Source organism: Canis lupus, chromosome 27 (assembly GCF_011100685.1).
Source record: "Canis lupus familiaris isolate Mischka breed German Shepherd chromosome 27, alternate assembly UU_Cfam_GSD_1.0, whole genome shotgun sequence".
NCBI classification, from domain to species: Eukaryota; Metazoa; Chordata; class Mammalia; order Carnivora; family Canidae; genus Canis; species Canis lupus.
Window position 1 is genome coordinate 22,733,141 of NC_049248.1, and position 23,729 is coordinate 22,756,869.

Here is a 23,729-nt window from a genome sequence, read left to right on the forward strand (position 1 = left end):
TAATAGGCATACAACTATTGAATAAAATAAAATATGGAATTTCAGGCTACTTCCTCTGCACAATTTGAAATCTGTGGTTGTCCCCATATTTACCACAAATACTCATGTGAAGTAAGTAGCAAAAATAACATATGGTGGAGAGTAAAGCATTCATGAAGCATGTTGCAAAATTAATCAGCTGGTTGCTATTATCCTCTCTGATAAAATAATCCTATTAAGTAGGGAAGTTACACTACAGGTTGAATTGGATAATGGGCACTGTGGCTGCACCTCTCTTCCCTAGCTTGCATTCATTGTCTATTCCTATTGTTCACTGCAGGAACCCTCTTGTACCTTTTCCGCCCATATAAGGCAGTTCTTTCTACAGTTCAGTTAGAGGCTTACTAGAGAGAAAAACAAAACAAAACAGATAAAACAAAACAAAACAATCTTTTTGAGAATCCAAAAGTCCCTGATCTCTGATCTTTCCTTCATAAACTTAGATCAGAAAAAGGTTTGCATTTATGTGCAAAAGGCAATCAAGGTAATATCAGATAAAACTACCTAAACATGTTAAATTATTTTCTTAGCCCCTTAAGAATAAGGGATCCTACTTGTATAGCTACTCCAACTCCATAATTTATTAGTAGGTTCTTGATGCCTAAAAATCAAGTCTATCAACTTAAAGACCACATGGTCCTGAGGCCCTTTTCATGAAGGAATGCTTGCCTTTGGTCTTACAAATTGCAAGATGCCAAAAAAAAAAAAAAAAAAAAAAAAAAAACAAATTGCAAGATGCCTTGTTAACCAGGCAGATAGAACTCCAGGAATTCTTTGGTAGGTATGCTTTTGCTGTGTTAATGCTATTAGACTTAAATGCCATTTAAATGCAAGTCTTCAGTTATTTAGCTGAGGGTAATATATTGTAGCTTCTCATTTAGCTTTCTTATTTTGCCAGTTTACACTTTTGCTTCACATATATTGCTTCTTTTAAAAGAGAGTACTAGTAGTGTAGTTGGGGGATATTTGCTTCATAGTGATAATTTCATATTGTTTTTACATTTAATTAAGTTACAGGTATTCACATAGTCTTCATCATCTAATTTGTTGTTTTACATGCTCCCTGTTCCTTTTCTGTTAACATTTGAGTCAAGTATTTCCCTTGTTTTTTTTGCTTTTGATGATTTAATGCCTCTAAAATGTCAATTATATCCACAAACACACACACATATATATTTGAACACAAATAGAAGAATAAAGTGCGTGGCTTGGCTTGTGGAATATCAGTAATATTTAGCATCCATTTCTTAATTTAAAAATTGCTTCATAACACCTAAGCCAAAAAATGCCATCCCTTCTACACACAAAGTTCTTCTGGGGTAGCTGGCCCTCCAGTGGCCCCCTGATAATTCCTGCCTCCTGGCATTTATGATGGGGCGTATTCCTCTCCCACAAAAACAGGACCAAGCTATATAACCAATAGGCTACTACTGCGGAAAGGACAATTTGACTCCCAGTGCTAGGTCATAAAGGATGTTGTAGCTTCTACCTTCCTCTTTCTTGGATCAATCGCTCTGGGGTATGGTTTCTCAATCTCAGCAACTATTGATATTTTGGCTGAATAATTCTTTGTTGTGAATGACTGTCCTGCGTAGGATGTCTAGCTGTATCCCTGGCTCTACACTAGATGCTTGTAGCCCTTCTGCTCATGCTGCAGCAACCAAAACTGTCTCCAGATGCTGCCAAATGTTTCCTGGGGGACAAAATCATCCCCAGGGGGGAGCCACCTGCAATGTCACGAGGATACTCAAACAGCCCATAGAGAGCTCCACCTGGCAAGGAGCCAAGGCTTCTTGCCAACCACCAAGATATGACTTGTTAGGCACGTGTGTGAGACACTTTGGAAGTGGATGTACCAGCACCTATCAAGCTTTCACGAGACTGCAACCACAGCTGACAACTTAATTGCAGCCACATGAGAGACTCTTACCCAGGTCCATCCAGGTAAGCGGCTCCCAGATTCCTGACCTGTGGAAATTGTGTGAGATAAGCGTTCATTGTTTAAAGTCACTAAATTGTGCAGTATCTTGTTAGGCAGTGATAGCTAATCCATCGTCCTAAGGAAGACGTATAGCCAACACATGTTAAGTGCTTCCATGATTCTAAAGCATTTTTTTTTTTTTTTTTTTTTTTACCATTACTTCATTTTGACGCCTGGAAAAAAACTTGTTTCTCATTCTTCAACCATGATATATGAACGCATTTCATGAATCTTCCTCAGTTTTACTCATTTACTTTGCAGAACTAGATATCGTTCCTTTTTGCTTTTTCTTTCTGTCTCTTTTAATATTTCTTCTCCCTTCTCTTTAACATTTCTAACTGAGTTTTGAAACTTTAATTTTAGATTAACTATCTAACCTTTACTTTTCATTTTCAAAATGTGCTAAAACTATACCGTATATAGTTTCTATATATGTACTTGAAGAATGTCCTGTCAGAAGAACTTTAGCTCACAATACTAAATGAAAATTCATTCACAGAAATTCTGCAGAGTAAATTTTTCAAATGCAGAGTACATTTGAAAATATGGAGAAGGAATACAAATGTCAAGAATAATATTTGATGAGAACAGTTATAACATGAGCCAGTGTAAAATGTATGGTGTTTCAGATTCAACTTTGTTTAACCTCTTGTCCCTAGACAACTTCAAATTCCTAATAATAATGGTTATTTTGTCCTCTGGTTGCTCATTACATCTGGATGATTGCTATTATCTTTTAAAATGATTAATAGTGCTTCTACCAAGAGGCTAAAAGAAAGCATAAAGCAGTAAGACTTGATGTTAATAATCATACCAGTTCTTCTTATTAGCCTCTAAATGTAAACCTTCAAAAGCTTTTAAAAAATACTTTAGAGGGGATCCCTGGGTGGCTTAGCAGTTTGGTGCCTGCCTTTGGCCCAGGGCGTGATCCTGGAGTCCCGGGATTGAGTCCTGCGTCGGGGTCCCGGCATGGAGCCTGCTTTTCCCTCCTCCTGTGTCTCTGCCTCTCTCTCTCTCATAAATAAATAAATAAATAAATAAATAAATCTTTAAAAAAATAAAAAAAATAAAAAATACTTTAGATAAATAAAGAGTTGGTAACTCCATGTATAGAAAGAACATAATGTTTCTGTGGCACCATTTGATCAGTTCTTAGATACATAACTGAAAAGCATTTGTCATTTTAATTTTCTGTTCATTTCACTTGAAGATATGTCAAAAAATTAATCAAGGTTACAAAAATTATCAAATGATGGAATGGATTCACACACACACAAAATAAAGCAGGAACGCTCGGAGCAATACAGTGTTACAAAATAAACTATAAGAAAATAGAAACCACGCTGATCAGATTCTACTACCCCCTGCATTTTGTGGACAACACCTTTACTTGGACTTGGACGTACAAAATAAGCAAACCAACCTCTCTGCCTGAATCTACAAAAGGAATTAATATCAAAAGGACAGCAGAACAATATAAATAACTCCAATACAAATGAGTATAAATTCTTTGCACCCCCCCCCATCCCACTTGGAGGCCTATTATTCACAGGGGAAAGAAAACCCATAAAAACATTAAAAGAATGAGTGAATCTTGAAAGAAAACAAACAAAATCAAATACTTCGGAAGATCCTTAGAGGGCTAAAGAAACTTCTTTTCAAAAATATCTATGTTCTTTAGGGATTTAAGTTTTTATAGATCCTAAGAAAAGTTTCATCTGGCTATAAGCAGATAAACCAGCTTTAGAAGGCCATCCTAGGAGAAAGAGGGCAAAAAAAAAGAGCAGGTATTATCATGCATATGTCATTTAATATTAATTCTCATTTAATTAAATAGAAACCTCATTTCCAATGCCTACATATATGCTTATATAGGTTCTAATGGGCACAAATCCCTCATAGTCTGGTGGACCCACTATTACTATTTAATGGTAAATGACAGTTGTGACAGTTAATTGGTGTGTTGTATCTACGTGGGAGATTGAGTAAGGGTCAAGTTTTCTAAGGCATAGAACCTTGGAGAAGGATGGACACATGTATGCATGAGTGCATGTGCGCATGCACACATCGTGTAATGGATTTGAAGGTGAATGAGACACAAAGCTACAAGTTAGGGAAGACTAAGGCAGAACCCTATTATCACTGACTAACAAACCATTGTATTTCATTTTATTGCATTAGTTGTCTTCTTCAATTGTTGATTGCAAAATAATCAGAGTTTAAATAGTTTAAGAAGGCTTTATTCTTTAAGATTTTTTTTAAAGATTTTTATTTATTTATTCATGAGAAACACACAGAGAGAGAGAGAGAGAGAGAGAGAGAGAGGCAGAGACACAGGCAGAGGGAGAAGCAGGCTCCATGTAGGGAGCCCGATGTGGGACTCAATCCTGGGACTTCAGGATCACACCCTGGGCTGAAGATAGGCAATAAACCTCTGAGCCACCCAGGAGTCCCAAGAAGGCTTTATTCTTTAAAGGAATGTTTAGGGATGATCTGAGTACAGACTGAGTACAACTTTCTTGAGGGTAGGCATTAGTAAATTAAATGTTTTAATCACCTACATATGGCCTTGAATCGAAAAAACACTAAATATTAACTACTAAATCTTAATTATATGGATAGTTAGGATTAATCAATGAAAAATTCTCAATCATTTTTTCTTTTCTTTTTTTTCATAAAGTATTTTACAATTTTCTCATAAAGTGTTTTAACTGTCACTTTGTCTAATGAATGATAGGAACACATGTACTACCATAACACATCCTTCTATGTTTAAATCTCTTCAAATGAATTCTTCTCACTACTTGAATTTCATAGTTCTTCCTAGTCTTCAGAGTTTTGCTCCCTTTTCTTCTTGCTTTCCCCTGAGTTGAAGGTTTGACACCTCTAAGATGCACTGCTTTCTAGTTATAGATGTCAGTTCACAGAGCCATTGTCAGGCACCCCTGAGCAATAGGCTGCCTATTAATTTAACTTGAAACTTTACTAGGTTGCTACATCTAAACTACAACTCTTTCTACTCCATTCATTGCAGACAGAGAAAGAGGGACAGTCACTGAAGACAAAGGGTAAAAAGTCCAAGGATAAGCAAAGATAAAATTTAAATGCAAAACTTACTTCTCTCACTCCCACTTGCTTTAGCCCAGACTGATTCTCACCCTTTAGAATAAGGGCAATCCTGGTTGATTTTCCTTTCTGTATAGAATTAGAAGACTTGTCCCATTTGCCCCATCTCACTTTTTTCCCCTCAGGTGGAAGGTTTATTCTTTAATTTGTCCCAAAAGTATCTTTTAGCTTTATTCCCAACAGTACTAGTTATTGGAAAGAAGGCATTTATATTCCAGTTGGTGAAGCAATAGACAGATACTGAATGATAAAACTGTTTAAGGCTTTGGAAGTTGCTATGAAATTTTAATACTTGAAGAAATATCACTGTGATTAATCTAAAAGAGTGTCATGAAGGAAGTTCTTTTGAAAAAAATGTATTTCATAGAGTCTGGATTCTTTTTTGAGTCTGTATTATTTAGACCAAGGGTCTCTGTGATTGATTTACTAGCCTAGAAGAGGGATTTGGATTTTAAATCTTAAATGTTTACTTTAAACATTTTAAAAACTTTTGTAAGGTTATAATTCTCATATCCTTGGATCCTCACATCACCTTTTCTGAAAATACAAAATGGTATCAAGGGCATGAGCTCTTTGAACATTAGGTCCCATAAAATTTGCTATTTGGGATTAGAAGATTTTTACTAGAAATAAAGACCACTTTCCTTTCTATGGACCCTCACATCACCTTTTCTGAAAATACAAAATGGTATCAAGGGCATGAGCTCTTTGAACATTAGGTCCTATAAAATTTGCTATTTGGGATTAGAAGATTTTTACTAGAAATAAAGACCACTTTCCCTTCCCCAAAATATTAATCAAAAACAATTATCTTCCAATTATGATCAACTTAAAGTATTTTTCCTTTCTCCTTCTCTCATAGTTAACTTATTGGAGAATAAATAGAATAAAAGACATAATATATGTTTCATTGGATACAGGAATTATGCAACTTTTACCTGAGAACTTCTATTTATTCCAAAAGAAATTCTGATTTTGTCATGAAGAGAACTAGTTTCTCAAGAAGAAATAAATGCTTACAGTCCTGTATACTATTTGTTATATTAATGTTTGGAAGGAGTCAGTTAAGGATTACAAAACATATAAAAGTATACCGATAAGTTTAGTAGACTGTTAATACCTTTTTAAAATAATTTGAATACTTTTATATCTGTTCATCTTAATGCTGATTTTCTAATATTATTCACTTTACTTCTGACATCTAAATAACTTTACTAGTTACAAAGTGTCCTTATACATTTTGTCAGATTTTAGTGTCATTGATGGTGTGAGATACCATTAATCCTGCTTCACAAATTAGGAAACTGACATTAGAGATATTTAAAAATTTGCCAATGGTCATAACTTTAGTAAGCTTAGGACTTGAATCCAAGTCACTGGAGTATAAGCCTAAGCAAATTTCCTCTACCATTTAAATGCCAACAGGGAATAATTTCTCTGAGAAATCAGACTAACAATTGAAATCTTGTCATTTCTTCTTCATTCCAAATAAATTGTTATACTCCATTATGATGGGGACCATGCGGAGCTCAATTTGGGTAATATTAGTCTGAACTCTTAAAAAATATTTATGATACAAAATCATGAAATATTTTATCAAAGCAGCTACAAATAAATTCCAAATGTATTCATATATCTAAAATATATCATAAAACAGTAACTATTTGAAGTAAATGCATAAGCATCCTCAACACTATTATTTGATACCTATTTTGTTTCAACATAAAGCACATGTCCATTTACGTATATCCAAATGCTGTCCAGTCATTTAGAGAGGAACTTATATTGCAAAAAATGAAGGAGAGGATAGGAAAGACCTTTAGCCCACCTACTGGCTTGACCAAAGGCTATGAATCCATCCCAGGTTTATTTCAAATGAGTTGTGTCAAAGGTTACCCACAGGCCATTTTATAGTGATTTATAGCCTATGTCTGCAAATCTCCTTTTATTTTAATGATAACCTCAATAGAGTCATTAAGGCATTCTTTGTCTTCATGGCAGTGACCAGGAGGGAACTGCTGTCTTTAAAGAATTTTAAGGGGTGATAACTATGTATATAGAATGTCAGTTAAGGCCAGTTTTTATGATGCGCGCTGGAGGCAAAACATTTTTTTTTCTGAACGTATTGAAGATGCTTAGCTTGATTATATATTCTGCCTATTGCTGTTATAATATTAAAGTCAAGGTATAGTCAGGCCAAAGAAAATTCAATAAAGATGAAAAGGTTTAGGATTGAGCATCAGGTAAGAGTCTGATTTTAATTATAATGATCTCAAATTTGTATTAAAGCTCTCACAGCATAACGATTCTTAAGTGTCTGTATTGAGTTAAGCATGTCATGAAGCATGAAGAATTGCAAGATTGATTTATCAGATATTCATTTAAGAAATAGGCAATTAAAATAATTAATGTGTAGTGAAACTCAGCTGTAATGCCTCATGTTTAATTTTTCCCAACCCATAACATTAAAAGAATAATACATTTCACAGACTGGGTGGCATAAAGGATTTTATATAGCAACTGTAATGATATCATTACATAAGAGTTTTGATCATATCTTCTAGATAGAATTAAGGAGAAAGAATAAGTGCATTTATTTTAGATTTGACCTTATTTTAAATGTTACTTTTGGTCATGAGATTGCCAAATAAAATGAATGAACATTCTTGATTCTTGTGGTAAGGGATGAAATACACACACACGTGTGTGTGTGTGTGTGTGTGTCTGTCTGTGTATGTGTAGAATGTAAACTAATATATGTATAGGCGGAATATTTCTCTGCCTTTTTAAAGCTAGTTGTTGGGCGTAAAAGAGAAATGGAGAATGATAAACTTAAAAATATAAAAGAAAAAAACAAAATAATCTTTCTGCCTAAAACCTCATTTGAATTGTCAATTAAACAATATAACCAAAGTAGCCAATATTAGTATAGGCCTGTGCCTTCCATTTCAGTATCCACTTAATTTTTTAGCATCTATAAGGGAGGCCATTCACTTGCAGATGTATTCATACTAAACAAACCCATGATACTAATATATAAACCAGAACGCCAATTAATTAATTTATGCCTGGTCAGAATATTACTGTTTTTAAGATAACTTTTTTCTAATCTCAAGATACTTGAAAAAGGAAATTTAGCAATGAGAATCTGGCAGAAGAAAGTATATAGTGAGAGCTTTATTCAGACCATAGTAAGGACTAGTAAATTATGCTTGCTTCAACTAGAGATCTGATCCCTTCAATGATCAGAATGTCCATGTTTTCTATATCCAGTGTTTCCCAACTAGACTGACAGGATAAACAATGACAAATTTTACTTTTAGGTTCCATAATCTTCCTGTGCACACAGCCTCTTTACATAGTACAATGACACTGTTTCATTTTTCATAGGTATGATCCTATTCTGCTCATGCTGCGTTGAGATTATCCTCCAATGATTCAAGCTACTGACCTTTGATACTTCCACCTAAGGGGCCCCAAACTCAGTCACACATCTGAACATAATATCTTGGTTTACTTCCACAGATGTTTTGCTATGTGTTTGTTTATTCTTTTAACAGAGCTAGAGCAACAGTTACAGGTCAGATATTGTGCTTGGTGCTAAGCATGAATAAGAAATAGTCTCTACATTGAAGAGACTCAGAATCATACAAGGGAAGACAATTATAATCAAGTGTTATAAGGGTGCTGAGATACAAACCAAGGAGTATGTATCCACATAGCAAGGTCACATATGATGGTATATTCAATTCTACATAGAGCTGATAGCTGAGATAGATCTTACGAGTAGGCTCAAGGCAAGACGAAACAGTGGAATGAAGAGGGCAAAAGAACTCCAGAGAGCTAGAGTGGCACAAACACAGGCAAAAAACAAAAAAAAAAACAAAAAACAAAACAAAGCAAAAAACAAAAAAAACATGAAACAACATGATACAGGAGGAAGTGACTTCATATGGAGCACAAAACTGCTGGGATTGGGAGAAAGGCAGAAGTAACAAATCAGGTGAATGAGGTGAGTGGGGCTGGAACTAGAATCCCAAGGAGGTTAGACTTCATCCCTTAGAGAGTCTTCCTTACATTTTTATTCTTCTTAACTACACTCCCTATGTTCTAGATGTGCATTACAGACCTTATTTCTTTAAAATTGAGATGAAACCCAACACTCTGTTCTTTCACTCCTATATGCCTTGTATTGGCTGTTTCATTTCCTTCAAAAACCTTCTAAATGGCATATCCTTTGGAAGATGTGTCCTTATTCTCCAATTACTCCAAGGTTATGCTGGGAACTTTTCCCCTTACCTCTATATTATTCTTTGACTAGTACTCAGTCCATAGAATTTATTTGTTAGTTTGTTCATCTTCCCCACTACACTGTACTGGGTGTTAATTATTGTTCTTTTTTGGTTCTACCATACTCTCTAGCATATTATATAGGTGTTCAAAAAGTTTCCTGAATAAACCTTAGTAAAAAATGTTCTTAGTAAAAAAAGCGACTCTAGAAACCTCAGCTATGACTAACATAATCATTATGCAGTTTTTTAAAAAATTATATAAACCAGTGAAGAAACATATAGTTTTGTTTCAGGCAAAATGTAAGGGCTATTGCTTGGAAATGTCTTTTTCCAAATGTCCAAAGGAAGATATTCTCATTCTTCTTTTTCCAGTAGAAGATATATCATGTAAACTAAATTGTATTTTATTAACTGTGGATATTAGGTAGATCTTGTTTTTAAAAATAGGATTTCAGTGCACTTTGAAATAATATTTCAAAATCTTTCTTATATTTCTTTTTATCTTATTAAATTTCCAGCATTTTATATATGTCCAGAATTCTAGAAAATAATATGGTTACACCAAAGGCCCAATAGTTCACCTGACAAGAGCTAAAAAAAGTTATTTCTGGATTAAAAAATACATAGACACATCCTCTTAGATCATGTGGTATTAATAACTTAACTGCAAAAATAGATATATAGTGAAAACTACATCACAAACAGTGATAGCTGTGGTTTAAATTTGTATTATTGACATAGAGCTGTGTAACATAAACATGTAACCGAGTAAACATTTATTGAGTGCATATTATGGGCCAGCCACTTAAAATTCAATGGATGAAGGAAGTGTATCTAATATGATCAATCTTATGAAATTGATTTTTTCTCATAATATTATGAGAAAATTCTAATAATTTTATAGCAAGTCCATAAATTATAGTCCCAGATATAAAAAAAAAACAGAATTGTAGCTCAGTGAAACTCTAGGAAAACTAATGTAAAAAAAACCAAGCAACTCCCCCTCAAATTACCCAGTGATTTTCTTAAAATTAGATCCGAATTGCCATTTTCTTAGATAAATGACAGCACTATTTGCATGAAAACTGGCACTAAAAATTCCATCAGTTGACCCAAAATTCTTGTCTTGCCCTATATTTATATAGGATTGACCTGAATATTGAGCTCCTGCTGACTTAAAATGAAACTTTGATCCTCAAAAGAGTTACATGGAAAAGTATAGAAAACACAAATCTGTACCTATTTAAGGACATTCCTATTGCTGTCATGATGCTTTTATACATACTTCACAACAGAATATTTTTCTTATGTTATTTTAAGTGCTACTGGAAATAACACAAGAGAAAATTTTCTGCAGTATTTCATCCTTTCTATTTTTGGTTTCAATTTCTTGTTCTCCTATTTATGAAATATCTACACTGCCAAAAGTCATCAAAATCATACAATAAACCATAACAGCTCAAATTATATAATGAACTAAAAAATAAGATTCCTTGGTTATTGAAAGGCCCAATTTAAATGGAAGTCACATACAGAATCTCAGTACTGATCATTGGTCTTGCAAAGGACTACACCAGAGTTTTAATGAAAAAATATTTTGTGGTTTTACAAAAATGTAGGGTTCTTAGTATTTTCTGGTATTGGCGAACAATTTGGGGGAAAATGAATTTTTTATCAATTTGAATATACATTTTTCCCTTCAAATTATCTTGGTATTGTAAAACTTGTAAAATGAAAATTGTGGTCTTTATTTTTTTCTAAATGTAGAGATCTTATCTTTCTCCTTTTGAAAAACAGAAGTCCTAAAGAGTATGTTTTTTAACTGTTGAGTTCTGAAAACGTTACTCAACGGAATCAGCTAGTCTGTAGTTAGAAGTCAAGTGCTGAAAACTGTGGGATATTACAACTGTAAGTCATACAGCTCATAAGGAGGGGTGTGTAATTCTAAGGAGCATCTAATTATATTATCTACAGGGAGGTCCAGGACTAGAAAGGGGCACATTCTTCCCATGAGAACTTTAGGACACCTTAGGGTTTAGGTTAAGAGAAGCTGCTAGCTTTTTGTGATATTTAGACAGTTGCATTTGTAGGCATGATCCTTTCTAAGCAGCACTGTGTTAGACAAGTTCTTAGCAATACTCAATACTCTGAGCCAGAAAGAATACATTTTTCAAATTTAATATTTCTAAGATTAAATTTTCAGTGAGAAAAAATCTTACTCAATATAGAAAAAAAAATTCAAACATATTTTCGAGTAAAAAAGAGCCATAAAATTATTTCCTAGGTCCAAAAAAGAGCTATTCTTTATTTTGAATGCTATTCTGTGTCTCCTACGTTCTCAAACTTTAAGATATGCAAGGTAATGAATACAAGCTTATGAATTCCTGATCATGTTAAACAGCCCCTAAACAATAATTTACGGTCAATGTGAATTATACCACTCACTGTGTATCTGTTGAGGACATTTCTTTTCATATTTAATACTAATCAATTCATACAATCTCTGGTCTTTGTTTAAAAAGTTGTAATTAAGAATGACTACGTTTTTTATGGCTGATTATTGCCAGTAGAGAGAAACTATATAAATGATGATGGAGAATTTCATTATCTTATAACTTTTTGGATAGATTCTGAATTAAAATAGTATCTGTTTCTTAATAGATACAATTAAAGCTGCTTTCATAATATCATAAGTTCATGAAAAAAGGGGAAAATAGGTGTAAATAAAAAGGAATCACACTTCATAGAATATAATACAATAATATAGTATTAGTGGAACTTTGTATATAAACTATCAGTAAAATAAATAGAATTCTAAGTGAATTATTATGTACATGCTTAAATAGACCATAATTTTTACTAATTTTTTATTTATTTATTTATTTATTTATTTATTTATTTATTTATTTATTTTCCCCTGATTTTTTAAAAGCTAGCTAAAGGTCTGTTGCATCCGGCAGATCTGTTGAAATCACACGGATTTATAATTTTGGGGGTAAAAATTTTTAAAAAGTAAAAAATATCAAAAGCAAAAATCAGATTAATTAGAAATTAGGGTCTGTTTTTCCTATGTGGTTTATTAATCTGATCAAAAGAAGATAAGTAAAGTAAGAGTTCCAAAACTCTTATCATCACTAGCAAATAGTAATTTTTACTTTTAAGGTGACTAAATTTGAATTAGTGCTCATGTGTTAGTGTTAATATCAAAATATCACTTCCGAAATGCAACCTTGTAATTTGCTTCATACAGGTAGTGACAGGCACTATGAAGAGTGTGTATTTTCTTGTATTGCTAATGAAAAAACCCTGATAAAGTAAGTGAATCTGAAGAAAACCCAGGAAATATTTTAGGTTAAATCTACACTGCTGGCACTTACTTGCTGCCTTTAATAGGCTATATATAATTCTCTTCCCACCCATATCCCTCATTACATACCTCACTGTATACTCTGTGCAACATGAGCGCAGAGCTCTACACTATGTGCCAGCATCTTCAGGTCCTAGGACTGTGACTGACACATCACAGGCAATTAATAGACATTTGTCAAATTAAAGGATCTTGACTTTCCAGTGGCAAGGTCCAATATATGTCATGAAGGTCAGATTCCACCGTATTTCTAGAGAACTATTGTAGAGATGCTTAACTATTAACTATAAATACTTAAACTATTAATTGGCCCAAGGGTAAAAGAAAACAAAATTTCTTATGCCTCAAAAACATAATACCCTAAGAAAGAAATACAGTGAGTAGGAAATTAAAATTTGCAGATTAATAAATGGTATGGCAAATGGAAAACCTATTATTTCTGTCTAAATTGAATGCAGTTAGAATATAGTATAAATTCTTTAACATGAAAAAGTCCTACATGATCTGGTCTTTCTCATTCTCAACCCCATTTCTTATTATTTTCCCTCATGGTAACTGCATTCTAGCTACTCCAACCTATTTTCTAAGCCCCGAATTTATCAACATCACTCACATATTAGAGTCTTTGCAATTGCTGTTCCTCCTATTCGGATTAGCTTTTTCCCAGACCTTTGCAGGTACTTTCCTTTTCGTGATTTAGGTCTCAGACAGGATTTCCTTTATATCTCTGTCTTCAGAAGATTTCCTTGCATATCCCCAGGAATTTTATCTTTTACTATGTTTTATTTTCTTCATAGCACTTACCGATATATGAAATTATCTATTTGTTTAATTGCCTACAGTTTGTCTCTTCCTTTTATTCTGCACGATCTTAAGAGGACAAACTGTTTTGTTCATAGCTATAGGAGCTGTAGTTCTACTGCCTTGAATTGAACTTGACACACGGTAGGCATGAATTAATACTTGTTGAATCAGTGAATGATAGATGTAAGCGTAGGGTGCTATAAAATGCTGAAAAGGAACAGTCTTTTGAAGAATGAGAAAAGAACAGAGCTAAGAGATAGAAAACACTTTCGTGCGATACTGTTTGGGCTCCTGATTAAACCAGGGTTGAAGTCAGAATAATTTTTCTTTTTAATATGAGTGAATACATTTCCTTTTTGCTTGATCCCGTTTGGGTTGGGTTTTCTATTACTTGCAACTGAAAGAGTACTAACAAATACAATTGTCATTCAATGAAACCACAAGCTGAAATCCTGGAAGGCTGATTACAATTCTATTTAAATAAGAATATTGTGACAATAAGAGTTATTCTGAATAAAATAATGCCACCTCATGGAGTGGTGGCAAAGTGACCTCGTGAGGCGATTATTGTGTTCTGAATTGAGTACCTTCCGAGTTTCCTTTTTTCTTAAGTTTCTACACGTCTCTAAATAAAAAGTCTAATACATTTTGTTAAATAAATGACACTTTTGAATACTTTGGGTTTTGAACTTGTCTTTAGTTTAGAATGGTACATCTCTTAAATTTTTTTTGACTCTTCACCTACATCTAATTACTGTGTTTTCTTTCCCCTCTCCATTTTGTAATGTTTAAAAATATTGTAGAATGCTTTGTCCCCTCTAAAGAAAAATATATTGAACAAATATAATTAATGAATATGTATTTATACTATTTTCCATCAATCTAAATAAGACATTGATATTTGTTGTCATTTTAAAAACATATCTATACTTTGGTGCATCTCTGTGAGACAGACCATTAAAATTCCTCCTATTTATGAATAAGAAAGTTGTGTAAACAGATATATTTGATTAAAGAAAGAATCAAATCTGAGGCCAGAGGAGTCCTGTATGGTTTCTCTTCTCAATTCTCCAAACAGTTCCAGTACACATATGGCCTAGAGGGATGGAAAGGGGTCAATAATCAGCTCAAATGAGGCACTGATCATTTACTTAGGATAGAAAAATAAAGGATCTGAGCTGATTTGAAGTGCATTTTAGGAAGTTGAAATCACAAATGCTTTCCCCAAAAGATAGGTAACTATAGAAGTGTGTCTTTGCTTTCTCAGTCTCTGACATAGTAATGACTTATCCTTTCTAGCCATGATGTTCACTGAGGTTGAACCAGATCCTCCTCTTACACAGAGGCATCCTTTCATATTGCTGTTTTTCCTTCCTATATATATATTATCTAGGTTTTAAATGCCTGGTTTTAAAATTAAAATGCCTTAATCACAGTTTTTTGGGTGGTGAATCTTCTTTGGCTTGGATCTATTTCAGAGGGCAAATTTCATTTAGAAACTGTGATTCTGTGGATCTTCCTGTGTCTGCACATGCTCAACATCCCCTCACTTTCCCGATGGTTTGCATTATTAAAAAGCTTTGACATGGTTCCTCAGAGCTGGCTGCTGTGTTCAAGACAGGTTCCTGTCAAAACAAACTCAGTATACTGGGGAACAGAGGCCAGGTCAGTTGAATTCAAAGAAAGTTGCCTAAATCCCTCTGTATATTTTGCCTTAAAAAAAAAAAAACATGATTATGACTAGTCTATCTCTTTTTAAAATAATTTTTACTGTCTTTATGTTACAAACGTGACCAACCCCTCTTTCTCTGAGTCATAAGAATATATCACCAAATGACCTACTTGGACATTTAATATCACTGTGCTCAGAAAAGCCTCTGTTTAAGTACCTAGCTGTTTGAGATTTCTGTCAACTGAATACAGATGAATAGGGAAGGAGGAGGCTCATCACAGGGGTTCTGCTGATAACACTTCATTTAACATATTTCAGTTTAGCAACATGGAACTGCAAAATGAAAACTATTTTATTTAAAATGACAGGACCACTATGTTATATTCACTGTACATAAGTCCCACCCAGGAAGTGATGATAATGATAATGGGTACATTTCCAGTTTAACTCTATGGAGTGATTCTTCTCAAATGAATTCACTTCTTGAGTGTGACACATCCATATCACATCTCAAAGGCTCACAAAATTGTTATTTCACAGATATTGACATACCGGAGAGAGAGGGGTGTTCAACAGTTATTCAACAAAGCAGCTCTACAGAGCAAGGTATCAGGGAGCTTCTAGCATTTAATTGACATGCCAGACAGTGTTTAAAGCATAAGAATAAGGGATCCCTAGGTGGCTCAGCGGTTTAGCGCCGCCTTCAGCCCAGGGCCTGATTTTGGAGTCCCGGGATCGAGTTCCGCATCACGCTCCCGGCATGGAGCCTGCTTCTCCCTCTGCCTGTGTCTCTGCCTCTTTCTCTCTCGCTCTCTTTCTCTCTGTCTGTCTCTCATGAATAAATAAATAAAATATTTTTTAAAAAGCATAAGAATAGAAAATGGGCAATTTGAATGTGGTTATAATTAGCTAGGGCTAACATCCCCTTCTGTTCTGAAGTTTTAGGAAAAAAATGAAAACTGGAAAAAGTACCAAGTCCAACAGTTTCACAATGGATCAGTGATTTTATTTCATTTTACGTTTGTAGATGAAAGGTAGTTGCTATTTTATTAATCATATTTAAGCACTCTGGACTACTTAGAGATACCACACTGAGGCCAATTCCAGCCTGATGTAGTCAATAATGATTATTTGCGATCTTGATCTGAAAAGGTCTAAGAATAAGTCAAATACTAGTATTCTAGGAACTTGCACATGTTGGAAATTACATCTCTAGCAACTACTACTACTCAAAATTTTTCATGGCCAGATAAAAATGCTAACTGAAGTTACAGCTGTATTGAACAGTGCTCTTCATGGGATCCCTGGGTGGCGCAGCGGTTTGGCACCTGCCTTTGGCCCAGGGCGCGATCCTGGAGACCCGGGATCGAATCCCACGTCGGGCTCCCGGTGCATGGAGCCTGCTTCTCCCTCTGCCTGTGTCTCTGCCTCTCTCTCTCTCTCTCTGTGACTATCATAAATAAATAAAAATTAAAAAAAAAAAAGAACAGTGCTCTTCAAACTTTTCATCATGGAAGTATTCCTGTGAAGGCCTTAGCACTTTCTGAGCCATTTAAAACTTATGAAATCGCTTTGATTTGTGTGCTTTATCTTTAAAGAATTTTTTGTCATATAGTTCGTGTTGGTGATGGTTCAATTGTGGTTACACTACATGTATACTCGTACTCAGCCTTTCCCCTCAGTTGGCATTAAAGAACACTATCTCAAAGTTAGCAAAAAGCTTTATTTCCCAAATCTCCTGTTAGAACTAATTTTCAATTAAGATGAATCATGATTACCCTCTGATTTCTCATACTCCCAACATAATGCTAAATAATCTTGTATGGGATGCAGGTTGTTACTCATAGTATTAAGCTACAAAATTCTATCCTGCAGATAAGTGTGTACTGATGTAATGCTTATTCAACAGCATGGAACTATGTGATTGGTAGTGTTACAGCAGAAAATAGGTGCCCTAATAAGAGTCATTGACAAGTCAGACACTATTAACACAAGCAGCTAGTCACCAAACCAGAAAAGATCTTCATTACTACACATATGAAACAAGATCAGATAACAATATAGTTCCTCTTCTTGCTTCTGAACTTGAAGCGATATTTAAGAGGATGTTGCATCTGAAAGAATCTGATTGTTGTGTCTGATCAGTTGGCTAGGGCTGTTTCTGGCTTGTTGGAAAATATTTCTTTCCCTTGTCATAACTCCCAGGTGCTACTGCTGAGCAAACGGGAACATCACTTGCTATAAGTATTTGAAAAGAACAAAAAAGAATTGATCTGGACAATCTATGTGCTCCTGTCACTGATAGAGATAAAGTTGTGACTGAGGAGTAGGACGAGGGTCATAGTAAAGGTAAAACAAAAGCACCTAAGAATTCTCTCGTCATCAGATTTTCAAACTTACTACTCTTGGCTTTCTAGGCAATATGCAAGTTTTCATCAAATACCAAGAGACATTTAATAGTATTTACAAGATGCTCTTATAATTTTCCCAAGAGGAGGCTACTTTCACAATAGCAAATCACTTAAAATGTAAAGTTCAGATAGTCAGCACATCTGTGACATATATGAGAAAATCTTGGTAACATGGGATTATAAATCTATTCATTACCAATAGTTGTGTGAGTGGTGTTTGAAATTAAGTAAAAATATTCTTCCTCCTAAGATTACTATTGTAGGGCTGACATTGATTATACTATTTTTAAAAGAAATGATGTATTCTCACAAAACAAGTTTATCAAGTTTCACTGCTATCACAAAGGAAAGGCTATATAGGTTTTTAAAAGACTGCAACAAATAATTCAGAAAGTCATTTAAATAAGGAAATAGGCTGGTGCAAAATTGAAAGTCACTAATACATTGATCCATCTTGTGGCAAAATGCTAAACTATAAACAAATAAATTTAAGCATTTGTTGAGTAATTTAGACAGAATCAGAGGAGCAATACTGTATATGAGACTCAAAGACCAATATGGCACAACAGTACTTTAACTGAGTAATTTTCCTTAATATGAGAGGCAGAAGTATTTCTTATATTTCCTTTAAATAAGATCTCTTATACACAAAAGTTCAGGATTTCATACTTTCATTCAAAGTTATTTACTAATGTTTAGCAAGAAACTAGATGTGAGGACACACATGAGCTAAGAGAATATCTCTGAAGGGTGAAATATTTTTCTTTATGTTGGTTACTGAAAAGAATGGTCCTAGAGTAGAATCTGGAGGGGAAAAAAACCCAATTTTTAAAGACACGTGTGTACATTTATTAAAAAGGGCTTTATGTAACACCTGAAAAATTTAAAAAATCTGCCAGTGACCTTAATTTTTTAATTGTTGGCAAAATAGATTTTTGGCTTTTGCCTAATAAAATCAAGGCATTAAAAAAAGAAAGATTAACCAATGACAATATGTCAGGCATTAACAAAAACATTTCACAAGCAGTAAGTTCAAGGACATAAAACTCAACAAGGCGTGCTACCCATATTCTCCAATGCAGATTTTGAAGAGACCAGATTTCTTTTTGTGTTTTCATATTTACAGAACACAATTTCTGTTTGCAGTTTTTAGAGATTCATTGTGAACCCTCTAAAGGTTTCTTTATCATTTAATATTATAAATAATTACGTTCCTAGGCGGCAGTTCAAAGCTCAGTACAGCACTCATACAACACCACCGGCAGGTCAGGTGACCTTTCTCCAATTCTCCTCTCTCTGGTGCTGAGGATAGACAAAGTGATATGTCTGTCATACGCCATTACCATTAGAACAGAATCTTGTTCTTTTATTACAACTGAACTCCGCCAGATTTCTCAGCAGGAATGCTAAGTGAAATCAATGTCTTGGATTTCCAGGCTGAGCTTGGAGGTCACAGCCACTCTATCATTTCTCAGCATTATCCTTTCTCGTGCGCGCACACACTCCCCAAGCCTCCAACTGGCACACAGCAGATTGAAAACAGCATGCATCAGAGGACTCATGCTGTACAATTTTACAGTCTTTTGGAGCCCCCTCCTTTTGATTCCCCCCTTCCATTTTTTGCAAATTGCAAATAAGTTTTGTTTGTGTCCTTCTCTAGAGTTGTGAGGCAAAGGCAAAGGCACACCTGGGAAGAAGGGCAGGCAATAAAACCCAGAGAATACGGTTGATTTTTGACAGCTGCCAATAAGATCATTTTCCTTACATCATCATTTATATGTGGCTGACAATTCCATTGTTCCAAACAATAAATATATCTTAAACATAAACTGTCAGTTTGGTTTATGCCAGGTAGGTATGCCATCACACAAAGCCCATCAATAAAATAATTCTGTTTCATAGTAAAACAGACAAGAGAATTCACCAATAAAACACACAGAAATTAGCCTAGGACAATAAGAATTAATTGTTTAAAAATATAAATATAGTAATAAATGATAGCTATTTCATATAAGTAAAATAGCTTTGTGAAGTAAAAATGTTTATAATGCCATATATAAATGTCAGTTTCAGGTTATAAGAAACTAAATTCATGTTTTGAAATGGGTCCTCCTTATTTACTGTTGATTGTATCTTTTTGGCCATGTTCTTCATTAAAATGACAGTAATATTTATTGGTCTATTTTTGATGTACTAAATTTTACTACTGAGCCAAAACAAAATCACATTTAAAACATCTTTTCTGACAATGAGTGGTTGTAGACAGTATGCTAGAGGACTCTGAGCAAAGAAGGGACATATTTTTATCAAATCATGTTATTATCTAAAAAGAGACACTTTATTGTTGGTTAGACTTTTTATGCATTTTACTGAATTGCAAATGGGAAGAAACACAACATCTATAGTTTTCTTAAACTTTACATGACAGAAAATTCGTAAGGGCTAATTTCCAAAAAGTTACTGAATTTTAAAGATAGACTATAAAAACTTATAAACTTACATATAAGAACATAGAAACATAATTCACTTTTACACTAGTACCAAAAAGTGGAGGTATATGAAACTATAGAAAATGGAAGATTATCACTGAGGTAACATGTCTGCTTTGCACGTATTGTATAAGATTCTAGGCATGTCTAGAGCCATAGAACCTATAAAGCAGTGTGCCAGTCTTGGCCACACTAACCTTCACTCACTTGTGCATTTGCCTTATTTACCTAGGAAAAGTATCACTGTAGCAACTGCTCAGTAAACATTTGAATGGATGAATGAATGAATGAATGAATGAATAGACCCATAAATGCATGAGGCTGATTGAAGCAAAAACTTCATGATTATTTGAGTTAGAAATTTGGAGGGAAGATGCTAATGATAAAAAGTTACTTGAGAGGTATGGAAAAAAAAAAAACTCTATTAGTCATTTACAAGTGAAGTATATACTCTAAAATCATAAAATGAAATGTCCTAATGCAAAGATCATTATGAAACATGATGTGAAATCACATTATTAAATCAAGGGAAAAAAATCCAGAGAATAATTCCTCACAGAATTACCTGTGTGTGACAGTGACTATGCTGTTATAGCTATTTACTTTACTCAAAATTACCCCCTACATGCAATACATTAAAACTGCTGGTCTGTGAAGACCCCAAAATATCACTGCTTTAAAATTAAATTTTATAAAACAAATGTTATAATTATTGCCAAGTTTTAAAAGCTACGTTCTACTGTGATAATAATGAAAAGTAGACCGGATCTTCACTGTACGTTAAGCACAGAACATGCAAGGTCCATTACACAACTGAAATTAATCTTAAAAGGTGTGTTTGTACACACCTTCCTAATGTCCCAGCAGTGGGTACAATAATTTGAACTATATATTTGCACATACTCTTGCTGAAGCATGGTATAAGTTCTTTGTCCAGGTTAAGTTGTACTTTCAAATGTATTTACCTCCTAATAATATGGAAAAGGCCCCAAGAGTTTTGGGGAGGTAGAAGCTGGAGTGCACTTTCCCAATTCACCCTCTGAATTAATATACTAATGGTGAAAGGCATCTACAGGGTACTAGAATAGGATTAAAAAGAAATTCTTGGGAGTTTTTTTTCTTTTTTTTTTAAATTTTTTTCTCTCTCTATCTCTTTCAACTGTTGAGACTATACTCTTAACCTTGTTACTCTTAAGATATTTCCAATACGGCATTTGAGAAAGAGAGAACAGAAACAATTTTCTAGGTTATTCAGTAAAAGATGAAACGTTATTTTGAGGGTAAATTTACTACATCAGTTTTCTACTTAATATTTTCTAATAGAAATAAATATGTGTTAGGCATTTCCCTGAGTAATTGCAGGGGAAAATACTTTATGGTTACTTTCCTGTCTTCTTTCACAGAGAGTTTAATATATTCATATATCATTATCTAAGATCTTAAGATCTTACACAAAACATTTGAAATTAAAATTTTACTTCTTCCCTCTTCCAATACGAAGAATAAATCATTTGAATCCTCTCCCTGCCAATTCTTTTCCAAGTTCTCTCAAGAAATGTTTCCTTAGGGTGCCTGGGTAGCTAGTTGGTTAAGCGGCTGACTCAATTTCATCTCAGGTCTTGCGATCTAGCCCAGTGTAGGGCTCCATACTCAGCAGGGACTCTGCCTGAGGATTCTCTCTCTGCTCCTTCCCCCCATTAGTCCTCTCTTTCTCCCTCTAAGGTATAAATAGATAAGTCTTTAAAGCCCAGAGTTGGTCTTTAAAAAAAAATTTCTCTTTGCTCCCAAAAGTAATTCTATTTCTAAATAATCTTACTTCTAACACTATAATTATCTTTATCTATCATGAGAATCTCATTGGATGAATGATATATCTGAAATTATATCCATATTGCTCAGCATTATAAAATTTATTGATATTTAAATAAATATTTTTTGGATGCCCTGTCTGTACTCAGATTATAAGGTATATTTCAGTTGCCCCTTTTTTTGGGAAACCATTCCCAGAATCTCTCATTAAAGGTAACTAACATCTTTGTCCTAATAACTTCCAATGAACTTTATCTGTAACTCTCTGAGACTTTATATCATAGAACATGGGTATCTATTTTATAACACTTTAAGCTACCTGAGCACAGCATATATCTATCTTATAAATCTTTGTATCACTCACATTTCCTACTATAGCTATCCATGCATGCTTGTTGAATAAATGAATGACTAAATATATGTGTGTTACTGATCCTTATTAATCTTACTAGACTCTTATCTCCTTGAAGACCCAGAGGTTAACCCTGTGGCTGGCACATAATAGATATTCAATAAATGTCACTGAATGAAAAGTAAAACTCTAAATGGCAAGACAGCTTCTTCAAAAGGGTACCTTGCTTTTGGGTGGTGGGCTGTTTGTGCTCTTGTCTGTGTGAATGCTGGTAGGAGATACAGCAGCACCGAGGTTGCCTTGGGGTATGCCTGGGAGCTTCCCTCCTGGAGACACCTGCATTGCAGCTAGCTGGGCAGCATATAACTGCTACAAGAAAAAAAGGGAGAGAGAAAGAAAGAGAGATAAAAGACTGTCAGTAATAAAATAAATGCACCTCTCAGAAAGTACCTATATTCAGAGGTCGTAGTTCTTCTGAGTCTTCTTGTTTACTGCCCTGGAACATTTAAAAAAAGAAGTTGTCACCTTAACTTTCATGACTTACTTCTCTGGGGAGAAATGACAGATACCAAATAGAAGGGATTCTAGCTTCAGGATGTCCAGGGACTCAAAACAAATAACAGTCATTCATATTTAGTCTTTCCCAATGTCTAGAGAAAATAAGTCTATCATATTATTTGGTCAAGACTTCTTTTTGCTCTATTTTAAAATGTTCACAGTGCATTACAAAAGAACACAGCCTCATATGCAAAGTAATTTTCTTACTATCCATATCAGTTTAAGTCTGGTATACCTCTTTTTTTTTTTTTTGACTTGTTGCAATAGACACCTGTAACAATTTTTTTCCTAATCATACAAATACACAAAAAGCCATTGAGAGGGCATGAAAGGAGAGTATCTGAAGAACATTATCTGGTGAGTCTACCTACATTGAAAAAATTAACTGGATGCTTGCCAGAAGTCCACTTTACGTCATGGTATATAAACACAGACAAACCCGAAATCATCTTGAGGATTAGGGTTTTAAGAATACTGTCTGAAACATGGCACTCTTCCACTAAGCCACCACACAGTAATTTTTATTAAATAACCAGTAAAAAATTCTTGAACAAATCAATTTAATAATAAAAGAGACTGTCACTTTGATAATAATTGCCATATGATATGGTATCTTAAAACAAGGAGGTTACTTTAGATTCCAATAGTCACCTTAAATGTTTAGATCAATTCTCTTTTCTTCACCAGTCAGTAGTTTGTGAAAATTTTAGGGTTTGGATGGAAAAGAAATTATTAGCATGTATGCATGCGTCTGCACACACACACATGCACATGTATGTGTGGATGCAAGCTAGAATTTCTGTAATAAAATGACTGATACTAAAGAAAA

General features: G+C 34.2%; 1 protein-coding gene and 1 long non-coding RNA gene across 24 annotated transcripts in view; one reads left to right on the forward strand and one right to left on the reverse strand.

Annotated features, from left to right (window-relative positions):
• The window catches only part of SOX5 (SRY-box transcription factor 5), a 997,462-nt gene that overhangs the window by 47,347 nt on the left and 926,386 nt on the right, over nucleotides 1–23,729 (reverse strand). For all 23 annotated transcript variants that reach the window (XM_038577063.1, XM_038577060.1, XM_038577061.1 and 20 more), the window contains one exon: nucleotides 22,565–22,711. In XM_038577063.1, the coding sequence (XP_038432991.1) occupies nucleotides 22,565–22,711 (147 nt within the window). The remainder of the gene's footprint in view (nucleotides 1–22,564; nucleotides 22,712–23,729) is intronic.
• LOC111092871 overlaps nucleotides 1–23,729 on the forward strand; it is a 36,909-nt gene that overhangs the window by 4,158 nt on the left and 9,022 nt on the right. The gene's annotated exons all lie outside the window — the stretch shown is intronic.